Genomic DNA, 11,620 nt, shown 5'->3' with positions numbered 1-11,620 from the left:
CCAGTGGTTCTCAAACATTTTCATGTCAAGGACCCCCACATTGATATGTATTTTAATGTCCACATGACTCCTCCATCTACAAATATGTTGTGCTTTCTTTTCAAGATTTGTTTGAACTTGTAGATCTAGAGCTTATAGATCTAGAGCTTGTAGAATAGCCTATGCATATAGGTTTCGCTCATGTGGTCACTTCTTTTGGGCTGGTTTTCATAGACCTGCTCGCTTATTTCTCTCGCACGACCTGGCAACTCTGGCTTCAAGCAGTGCTCAGTCAGTCAGCAGTGTTGACAGACAGACAGACAGACAGAAACAGATTACAGTTTGACATTACATTACACACACAACCACACCTCAAGGTATTGTTTGTGGCTGTCGAGACAAAGTTTGGTGAATTAACTGCTGGGTAAGTTACCTGTATGGTTTATTTACGCCTTGCATATATTAGCAGCAACAGCCAGTACTGACTTGTGTGAATGACAACACGATTAACGTTATAATGCTATGTTGCTGAACTCCTGTGCATTCCAGCTTTTGATAGCGCAATGATGAAGTTATGTCATCTCAGTACAGTATGCAACAACCCTCCTTGATTCTGCAGGAGTTTCCTTGATTTCAACCACATCTCCTTGAGGACTCCTTGATTGTCATGTTTTCCTTGATTTCTCCTTGATTTGGTATCAAACTCCCAAAATGTAGGACACTGTTAAAACATTAGACCCAGTACTCTCATTTCCAGGCAACTATCTGTGTTTTTTTGTTGTTGTTGTTTACTTTTAATTTCATAGTGTAACTATCAACTGAGATAGTAAATGCAGACTCTCTTGTGTATAGTTGGTTGGTACATTGTGAGAGTTTACAATCATTTTGATGTCTTTGCTTTCTCTAAGGTTCCATTATGGCTCTGTCATTCCTCATGATCTTGGCAACAACTGTGATTCTTATCAGACCTGAGACACCTGTAACTAAGGTATGGAATGAATGTTATGTTACTTAACTGTAAATAACCAATTGGGTTCTAGACTGGACCAGAACTTTTGATTGATTTATTAAATATTGTATTAACAGTACAGTGGTACAATAGTGCTACATGGATAACACAAAAATCCCTAGGGCTTGTTTCCATTGTGGTCCTGTGTATTCAATTCATCGAGACATTTAAAGACATACTGTACAATGATGTGTAAGACATCATCAACACTAGTAGCAATAAAACGTATATGTACTGTAAACATTAGCGAGCGGGGGTCATTTCTCGTGTTAGACGTTAATAGGACCAGTTCCCATTTGCAGACAGGTGCTCTTTTATGGCAGTCTTGAAGGAGGGTAAGGAGTCACACTTTTTGATGTCTTTTGTTAGGGCATTAGAACTATACTTGACTGCCAACAGTCAAGTATAGGCAGTCAACTATACCTGACTGTCAAAGGTGTCTAATCGGAAGTACAGGGCTTCAAGAAGTTCCAGCTGGACAACATTTAGCCTTGTACTTCTGGTTAGACACTTATTTTTCAGACTTTATCTCCTCATGAGGTGGAGATCAAAGTGTGAGATTATGAGATTAGGGTTGTTCAAGGGTAACCGGAAGACTTGCCCCAAAACACACTCGGCCCATTTATTTTTGCGGACCGCTCACCCCCAGAGGTTCTTGTATTCTTGTATTTGTTTTACTGAGGTTAAGGTTAGGAATAATGTTAGGTTTAGGCATAGTTTTACTGAGGTTACGTTTAGGAATAAGGTTAGGTTTAGGCATAGTTTTACTGAAGTTACGTTTAGGAATAAGGTTAGATTTAGGCATAGTTTTACTGAGGTTAAGATTAGGAATAAGGTTAGGTTTAGGCATAGTTTTACTGAGGTTAAGGTTAGGAATAAGGTTAGGTTTAGGCATAGTTTTACTGGGGTTTGGTTTAGGAATAAGGTTAGGTTTAGGCATAGTTTTACTGAGGTTAAGGTTAGGAATAAGGTTAGGTTTAGGCATAGTTTTACTGAGGTTATGTTTAGGAATACCTGGTGGCGACCGTTCGGAGGTCGCCGGATTTGACCCAGGGCGAGTGTGTTTTGGGGCGAGCGTTCTTGTATTCTTTTCAATTAATGAGGAGGAGTTAATGACTGGTTGATCTTCTTCTGTCCATAGGCTCTTCATCAAAATTCTATAGAATGCTGTGGCGAGAAACAGAGAGTGAACAGTTCATGTTCAAATGTCACTCACTGTGAACCAGGTAATCTGCCCTCAGTTACATGGCATGGATCATTCACTAAACAGTTAATGACAACAGACACTCAAGTCATATGTGTGAACAAGTTAGGCGAGTTATATGCTTGTTATGTTTTTCCTTTATTCAGGATGCTATTTGCGTGTCCTGGAGAACAGCAACACTGTTTGCATACATTGTGATTCAGCAGCTGCGGACATGGAGAATTTAACAGCCTGCAGCTACAGTAAGCACTTGGGGTTGATTTTTTTATCATTCTATTTGCCATTGGTTAATACAATGCTTGCATATTATTATTACTTCAGGTTTTTGATTTGTCACTTTTGTGTGTTCACTAGATTACACTGTGGAGAGAAAAAATCATACAACTGTAACAACTGTCGTTCCTAAAATTGGTAAGTAACCAAAAATTATATTGAATCAGTATTTCCAAAAAAAGAGTACTGGTTAACATTGTTTACTAATTGATTAAATCAAGTACCTTTGAGATGTCATATGGATCCATTGGTCTGTGTAGAATGCAAAGTATACTTCTAAACAGAATTACAGGCCTACAGGAAGTTCGGTTGGCTGCAAAGGTACTTTACTGTTAGCCCTGTGCATATGATTAGACACTTTTGGCAGTTGTTGTTCACCAGAAATGTAGTACATAATGGAAGCAAGATAACATACTTGCCCATGTCATTCCTGCTATTACCCCCCTATATCCTCTGGCCATATGGAACTACATTCCTCTTCTTCCCCTATATTTGGAGAACTACATCAAGTGGATAGTGTGCACAGACCAAACATATATTGGTAATATAATATGCAACAAAAGTCAGAGTTGCAGGTTGTTCCCTTTGATTAGGCTCACATTTTTAAGTCTGTTAGTGCCAACAACCAACTGTACTGATTCAGTTGCCAATCCATCAAGTGTGTTGCTGTCTGTCTAATGTTGTCTCATGTTCTATAATTGTGTCTTCGAGCAGGAGGACCAGGTGTGGCGGCCTCTCTCCTTCTTGGTACTCTGATGATCAGCCTTTTCCTGATTCTATCTGTTGCCTCCTTTTTCTACCTCAAACGCTCAAACCGACTTCCAGGCATCTTCTACCGCCGTAACAAGGGTAAGTGATACACAGCTCATACAATGAGAATATAGGAGCCAGGTTTTGTGGAACTTGATTAGAAGATAGAATTTAGAAGTGCTTGAAGTAAATGGCCTATTTTCCAGGCTATGAACATCCATCTTGTTAATATTGTCTTGTTTAATCAATGAAGTAGTCCAGTTCTATATGTCCAAAAATGAAGGTTCGTTCAAATTTTTGGGTTATTAGGAAAACTACATTTTTGGAAACTTCAGAGCATAACAAATCAGAAAATCCATGATTCCATTTGCACTGAAGCCAATATGGTGGCAATCTTGGATTAAAAAAAATGTCAACCTTTGAATATTCGTTTTTCAATATCTCGACTTCTAGATTACGTAGGATCTTTATTCTAGTGGCTAATTCTAATTTGTTTAGGGTCAGGAATCCAATGGTGCTAATTAGAAATATGAAAAAAATATCAATGGCACAGATTTGGGTCATAATCCTTGATTTTGGGGGGGGGGGGGATTAACAAATTAATATTCGTTGGTGCCAATTAAAATGCACATGCAGGTATCTAATTAGAAATCAGTACAGATCAATAGCACATATTTATGTAACAATCTAGAATTGTAATATGATTATCTGAAGAGACAGAGACAGATATTTTCTCTCATTGACACAAGATTGTGTCATTTATTTACACAAACACAAACTGTAGACCACTCTATACATCATGCTCACTATTATCATTCCTGTCACTAGCCAATGTTCTGACAGTCTTCATCGTTTTGGTCAGCAGTACACTGACATAGCTCCACTGATCTGCACCAACATCTATGTGAAGAACAGTCTGCTTTACAGTGATATCTGACCATCTCAATGATTTCCTCTGGTGCTGGGAGCTGTGCCTGACTCCACACTCTGGCCTGGATATGGACTCTTAGGACATACTGCTTGAGAGCACCACGTGTGGGTGGAAGCGTGTCCCCTTCTGCCATGTGTTTGCAGAATAGATGCCATCTCAGCTCAGGGATGTCTTCGATTTATTTTGATCCTCTGTCACATCACTGGTTTGATAAAGCATCTTCAGAGCCTCGAGGACATCATCACCAGCTTTGAGGTAGCTGTTCCACCAGGTAGATTTGCGTATCCTAGAAAATCTCCCAGTGTTGTCTGCTCCTGTAAAGGCATGAAATGCTGGCAAAGCTTTGTCTCGGTCTGCACCCAGTGTTTTCCATATTGGTGCCACTTCCAAAATCCCAGATGCCATCTAACTATATAAATGGCCAGCAACTTCCGCACCCTCGGTGGTGACACCCCACAGCTCTGTTATCGGATAAACAACGCACCGCCACACCACATGTCGCCTACTGACTCGCCACGCCGGCCGCACTGAATTTACGCCTCGCGTAGGGGACATCTCACTGTTCACTACACCTTTTCCACCGCGCAACATAATTAATTCTACTCACCAAATGTCGGACAAAACGGAAGGGGAGGCAGCTTCGTACCGTTTACCGTGCGCACGACCTCATCACCACAACAGCAGGCAGCCGCTGCGGGGTTTTTTTCCTTTTTTTCCAAACTTTTTTTTTGGTCACCATTTTCTCCAGGCACCATTTCTGGTGTAACGTCGGGTGTTTCTTTTCACCAGCCAATCACCTTTCACGTTGCCACGTCCGTTGCCACGTCGCGCTGACGTACGCTAAACAAGCGCTGCCGTGCGCACAATGCAAACGAGCCCAAAGGCGCGCAAAAATAAGCCGACCATTGCTTAGACACAAAGTCAGACCTGGCAACGCAGCCTACGCCAATCATGTGTGAGAGATCTACAAGCTATGGGGCAGAGACGCCACCGTATCTTAGCAACAACTACAGCGCTCACTCTCATTGGTCGTGTCACGCTAAGAGCAGTCTCCAGACAATGGCATCGCAGACAGCTTGCTGTTACTGCTGTAGCCATCACAGGCAGTTGCAGCACGACGGACAGGGCGCTGTGATAGCTGCCATGTCGCTAACGCTAACCTGCTTGTCATGCCTGCAGCGGCTGTGCAATCACTTTGTCAACAATGCACGTTCGTGTGGTGAATGTCTATATTGCTGCTCAGTTCGTCCATTGTAGATGGTGTATGTTTGTGTGTGTCTTCTGGAGAACTATGTAGCTCCACAGCTCCACAGCTCCACAGCCCCCCCCCCCAAATACACGTACTCACAACAACACCAGGCGGCCGCCATCTTGCAGAAAGGGCTGCCATTCGCCAGCTTTCAGAAAAACAAGCAACCACCTTCATATTTTTTTTTTTTTTTTTTTTTTTTTCCTTTTGGAAATTTTCATCCCACGATTTCCGCGCGGACCACCAGGGGGTCCGCGGACCCCCTGGTGGTCCGCGAAACATACAAAATATAATTTCTTCTACTTATTTTTCATCATTTTGTAACTTTTACATTACACTTTCTTACAATTTCTTTTTTTTTTTTTCCCTTTTTGCTAATGTTACTTAGACAATTTCTCTACCCCCATATACACACGCCCACGCGAGCCCCGTGCGCGTACATGCCTCTAACAGCCATAATCCCCATCTATACTGCCCACTCTGTGCTGCAGCTACACGGATATAGACACAGGGACACGGAGGGACCAACAAACGCAAAGCCCCGTGCGCGGCTGGGGTTGAGGGGGGCGTAGCCCCCCGAAACTCTAGTTGAAACATATTGGATTAGATCCTTTCCTTGTCTTCTCTTCTCCCTTGTCATGTGCTTCAAATAATCTGAGACAAAGCTTTGCCAGCATTTCATGCCTTTTATAGGAGCAGACAACACTGGGAGATTTTCTAGGCTACACAAATCTACCTGGTGGAACAGCTACCTCAAAGCTGGTGATGATGTCCTCGAGGCTCTGAAGATGCTTTTTCAAACCAGTGATGTGACAGAGGATCTGCTAACTACAGTAACTAAGTCCATTTTGATCCTGTGACAGCTGAAACCATACAACTGAGTCCCTCCCAGCACCAGAGGCAATCATTGAGATGGTCAGATATCACTGTAAAGCAGACTGTTCTTCACATAGATGTTCGTGCAGATCAGTGGAGCTACCCTGTACGGAGCTATGTCAGTGTAATGCTGACTGCCAAAACGATGAAGACATTGGCTAGTGACAGCAATGATAATAGTGAGGATGATATATAGACTGGTCTACAGTTTGTATGTAAATAAATTACACAATATTGTGTCAATGAGAGAAAATATCTGTCTGTGTCTTCAGATAATCATACAGTATTTTAAAATTCTAGATTGTTACGTAAATATGTGCTATTCAGCTGTACTGATTTCTAATTAGATACCTGCATGCATTTTAATTGGCAACATTGGATTTCCTGAAAAATATAGATTTAACCACTTGAATCATGATCCTATGTAATCTAGAAGTCAAAATAGTGGAAAAACGAATATTTGTTTATTCTTTTCCCCCAAAATCAAGGATTATGACCCAAATCTGTGCCATTGATTTTTTTATATTTCTAATTAACACCATTGGATTTCCTGACCCTAAAAATTTAGATTTAGCCACTAGAATCAAGATTCTACACAATCTAGAAGTTGAGATATTGAAAAACAAATATTCAAAGATCGCCATTTTTCAAAATCCAAGATGGCCACCATATTGGCTTCAGCGCAAATGGAAATATGGATTTTCTGATTTGTTATGCTCTGAAGTTTCCAAAAATGTATAGTTTTCCTAATCCCCAAAAAAATTTAACGAAATTACATATAGAGCTGGACTAAAGTGGTAACACTGGAAGGTAATGGACTGCCTCTTAGGAACGAAGTGTTTTCTTATGTAACATCCTTTTTCATGTACTTTCACAGCTTTCATATTCCAGCCAAGTGAAACGGTAAGTAACCTTTCATGTTTTTATAACTAACCATAACTTACATTTGAAGAGTATGTATGTCCATGTTTGATTTATTAATTTACTGTACTTCACTGTCTTCGAGTGCGCACGTTATCATTTACTTGGCACGGTTCTGTGTAATGATGGTAGTGATGATTCTTTGCCCGTCTCAAGAATTGCATTTTTTCTCTTTTATAGGCTGTTATGATACCCTCATCCTCAGGTAAAAATACTACACTTTTGTGTTTTGTTCAATAACAGAGGCCTCCCCATCTCTCCAGCTGTTTAGTAAACAGAAAATGCATTTTCTGGTGGGTTAACAATTTCATCCAACCCTGAGAGAGTACCCATTTATCAGCTTCAATATTATAGTGTTCCAGTTCCAAATTTGTCTGCTCATTCCTTTGTGACGTCAATTCCAATTTCACTTGTTTATCCTGTATCCTGTATGAGTTCTCACTCCTGATTGGATAAAACTGGTATCCTGGCCTGAAAATGTATGTAAAGAATGATGTCGCCCAGTTTTCAACCTATCTTCATATAATTGGTCCTCACTAATGCTCATGATGAAATGGTTAAAAAAAAGTGTGTCTTTGTGTCTCAAAGGAGGGCTGTGGACACTTCAGAAACTGGCCTACCAGTGACATCATTTGTTAGGCAGGTTTCTATTTTCAAACAAGATCTTTTTATTTAAATGATAATGAACGCAAGAACAATGGCTTCCATTATAGCAGGATAACTTTCCAAGAATAGAAAGCCTGCAGTTTCTATTAGCTTGGATTCCCCATCGATGATGTCACTGGTAGGTGGGTTTCTGAACTGTCCACAGCCCTCCTCTGAGACACGAGACCAAGTAGACAAGAATGGTGCCATATAATGAGCATTAGTGAGGACCAATTATATGACGATAAGCTGAAAATGGGTGAACTCGTCCTTTAATGTTTACTAAAGAGCTGAAGAGATGGGGAGACCGCTGTTAATGAACAAACACTCTATAGAGATATTTAACACTTATTTTAAGATTTTAAGATGTACACATACACTCACACAAATATATCTAAATACATGCTTCTTAATAGTACTTCAATTTGAAGTGTACTGTAATTATCTTTAAGTTGTCTGCAGACAAATATCAGTAAAATGAAAGAAGAGAAATGTGATCCCTGGTGTGTTTAGTGTACAGTAAGTCAACACTGGGTACAAACTGGTTTCATCATGATCCTATCTCTCAGTTATGCTGTTTTATTTTATTCTATTATTCTTAAGTGAGGAAGCCAAGATATGTCAGAAGGGATCGGCCTTCTGCAGCGAGTACTGTCACAATACCCACCACGACAACCACCAAAGTCTATAATGATGTGTAGTGGTGTTTCAGCGTGTAGGTGCTGCTATGAGGGAAGAAAGCCTCAGGAAAGATGTACATATTTCTTAATCTTAACATGTGAAGGACTGCCAGTGGCGCAAAGACGTGGCATTTTATTTAAACGGTGGTGGAATGTAACTGTCATTAAGTATCTGCTCCATTGTGGCTGTCAGTCACTCTTTCTGTATTCAGTCATTTTCAATGTCCTGCTGAAACACATAAGAATAGAATGCATTATTGCACTGACCGCCTTAGAGCCACCTGTATGATAAACAGTTAGTCTGTTTGTTGCTGTAAGATGACAGATGTGTGATGATCAAAGTATGTTTTGTCAAGCGACATGTGACATGACACTTTTTTCACCAAGGCAACAATTAGGCTTAAAGGGCAAGACCACTTTGGTAGATGTTTGGGTTGTGTTGTTACCTTGCCATGATGTAACTCCAAAGGTGGACAAGAAATGAAAAATAATTGCTCCAATGATTAGAAATTCACAATTCAAAATATGCTCCTCATTGACTTACATCGTACGCTGAAACCGTTCTCAAAGACACTCTTTTAGCACATAAACGAACGCAAACAAAGTTGATCCAGACAATATATAGAGCATCACCAAACCCAGTACTGTTTGTTTTTTTGTTTTTTGATCAAAATGTTAATTTACTTATTCGGAGGAAAACCCGGACTGGATCCGGATCTGGATCTTCAAATAGTAAAATCAACAGGAAGTTTACATTTTTATAAAAAAAAAAAAACAGTACTGGTTTGGCGATGTTCTATATTGTCTGAATCAACTTTTTTGCGTTTGTTTATGTGCTAAAAGAGTGACTTTGACACTATAAGTCAATGAGGAGCATATTTTGAATTATCAATTTCTAATCAATGGAGCAATTATTTTTGATTTCTTGTCCATCTTTGGAGTTACATCATGGCAAGGTAACAACACAACCCAAACCTCTACCAAAGTGGTCTTGCCCTTTAGGAGTGCATTGCTCAGTGGACTGCTTTTGTCATTTACGTTAAATTAGAAGCTTGTCAAGAACCTGCACTAGTGTAATGTACAGTATTTATGTTGACTGTTGTTTGTAATGTAATGCTAATGAAAGTGGATTTGCAAGATGCTGGGTTAACCTCATGTGAGCTATGGTGAACAATGCCAGTGTCATCAATTTGAGCTTATTTTGGGGGGTAAACAGGGGAAACAGTGACAGCTCCATATCATTGGTGTAATCCTCTGCATTTCATTTGTTTGCACGTGGTATTTATTTCCATAATTCCATTTTTATCTGTGAGTTTGAATTATAAGAATCTTAACAACAGAAATGTTATTTCAAGAGCAATAGTGTGTTTTACTGTGGTGGAAATGATAGTGAGAGTAATTGTATTGGACATCACTGAGGTTGATGTTTGCTTTCCAGACTATTTGAAATTGCCTCTTTAATTACCAATACATTACAATGATATTGTTTAAATTATCTTCCAGTTAACTTAATTTTGAACATTAAACACACTATCATTTCATGCCATCGCATTCCTAAACGTGTTCTTGTAATACAGTATCATTAACAACAAGAAAGGGTTTGCTTTTTCCCCTTAAAGGGCAGGCGTGTTAAAATCCCATTTTGGGGTCAATTTAGAATATCTAGATAACCAGTTGATTGTTCTGAAACATGGAATTGCCAAATGAAAATGCACTTTATTTGACTGCACTTGTCAGCTATTGAACCGTAATCTTTTAGAAATACTGAATACATAACGTTACCATTCTTTGATATTTTTTTTTAATGATTTTTTATTTGTTCTGTATCTGTCAAAGCCGTGTAAAATGTACCACTCGTATCTTTGCCAAATATTTCTAATGTTTCTGCTCTTTATGTCATTACTGGGCTTTAAATGCAGCTAGGAATTGTTACTATGGTGACCATTTAATGACATTGTTAACTGTGATTAATTACTTGTTAATTTATGGGGCCTTTACCAACACTCTTAAAACAAAGTTGGTTGCCTGTATTTGTCTTGTTGGGTGTTTGTCTTGTCTTGCCGGGTTTTATATGTTCACTATATTAAGCTTTGGAGAGGGTGATTTCCACCTTCAGTTTATTAGCAGAATCTGATGTTAAGCCGTTCCCAACAAGAGAGAATCCGGTTATTCCAAGCAGTAGAATATTCATGTTTTTTTGTTTTGTTTGTTACATTAGCTGTTGTACAGCCATCCATAAAACTAAACATGTGTAGATATACTGTAGTTTTATACAAATAATTTATTGTATATATGTTTTAATTCTAGTTTTGTTCTGAAGATGTTATGTATTGTTTACAGAAATAAAGCACCTTTCCCATAGTTCCTGATTCCCTACTTTATATACTATATGTTATAACACTACTGTTCCAAAAAGACTCTTTAAAGTATTAGGTTTTTGTCAGCTGCACGTGGTTCCAGATAGAATTACTTGTAATTGCAGTGTGTGAATATTAAACACCTATGAAATAAAATCACTTCTGTCACCAGGCAGGCTATTGTTAATACCGCTACTAGTGATAAGCCAGCTCATTTAGGTTAGGTAACTGTCCTAACCTTTGTACAAACTCCCATCATTTGGAGTTTTTAAGAAAGGGAAGAAGATACCCTACAGTGATTGGCTTTGATCAGCTGCTAACTCTTGAAAAGAGCTAGATTGATATACATGCTCTGCTTAAAAGTCTAAAATCAAATCTTTATTACAAAAGTAAATGTTAAATCCAAGTGAAAGCAGTGGGTAGTGTTTGGCTGATAAACAGAGACATACTGTACCGTATTGTACCATTTTGCTTTCATACTTACTAAAAATAAGGGTTAACAAACTAACCTCTGGTAAATAAAGGCCAGAATCCTGTGACCATTGTCTCGCCATCATACCCAATAAATCATAGCATTCGATTTTATTTATATAGTGAGGATATGTCCTTGAGCAAGACGCTGAACCCCTAATTGCTCCCTATGAGCCGGTTGGTGCCTTGCATGGTTTCCTCTGCCATCGGCGTATGAATGTGTGTGTGAATGGGTGAATGTAATGCACAATCTTTGTTAGGAGTACGTTTCAGGC

At 39.3% G+C, this 11,620-nt stretch overlaps 1 protein-coding gene across 4 annotated transcripts; it reads left to right on the top strand.

Annotated features, from left to right (window-relative positions):
• Positions 1-304: 304 nt before the first annotated feature.
• On the top strand, positions 305-10,871 carry cUnh1orf159 (chromosome Un C1orf159 homolog). 4 transcript variants are annotated; one of them, XM_084062014.1, is made up of 9 exons: positions 305-403; positions 888-967; positions 2,130-2,214; positions 2,339-2,434; positions 2,547-2,603; positions 3,180-3,314; positions 7,149-7,174; positions 7,373-7,397; positions 8,441-10,871. In XM_084062014.1, exons 2-9 carry the CDS (start codon positions 896-898, stop codon positions 8,536-8,538), a joined length of 594 nt encoding a protein of 197 aa, XP_083918140.1. In that variant the 5' UTR covers positions 305-403; positions 888-895; the 3' UTR covers positions 8,539-10,871. The 4 variants fall into 4 exon arrangements, with proteins under 4 accessions (XP_083918140.1, XP_083918137.1, XP_083918139.1 ...); XM_084062011.1 differs by having other exon boundaries at positions 3,177-3,314; XM_084062013.1 differs by having other exon boundaries at positions 310-356; positions 3,177-3,314.
• The last annotated feature ends 749 nt before the right edge of the window (positions 10,872-11,620 follow it).

The sequence above is a fragment of the Gymnoscopelus microlampas genome (assembly GCF_963454915.1).
Source record: "Gymnoscopelus microlampas genome assembly, chromosome: 7".
NCBI lineage: Eukaryota > Metazoa > Chordata > Actinopteri > Myctophiformes > Myctophidae > Gymnoscopelus > Gymnoscopelus microlampas.
Note: the sequence above shows the minus strand (reverse complement) of the source record. Positions and strands in the feature narration are given on the sequence as shown.

What these genes read in the sequence shown, in the direction of transcription:
- cUnh1orf159 (XM_084062011.1), top strand. Translation starts at nt 896, where the DNA reads ATGGCTCTGTCATTCCTCATGATCTTGGCAACAACTGTGATTCTTATC. An exon ending in TGTCACTCACTGTGAACCAG is followed by an intron (nt 2,215 to 2,338) that starts GTAATCTGCCCT and finishes TCCTTTATTCAG; the next exon opens with GATGCTATTTGCGTGTCCTG. An exon ending in TATTCCAGCCAAGTGAAACG is followed by an intron (nt 7,175 to 7,372) that starts GTAAGTAACCTT and finishes TCTCTTTTATAG; the next exon opens with GCTGTTATGATACCCTCATC.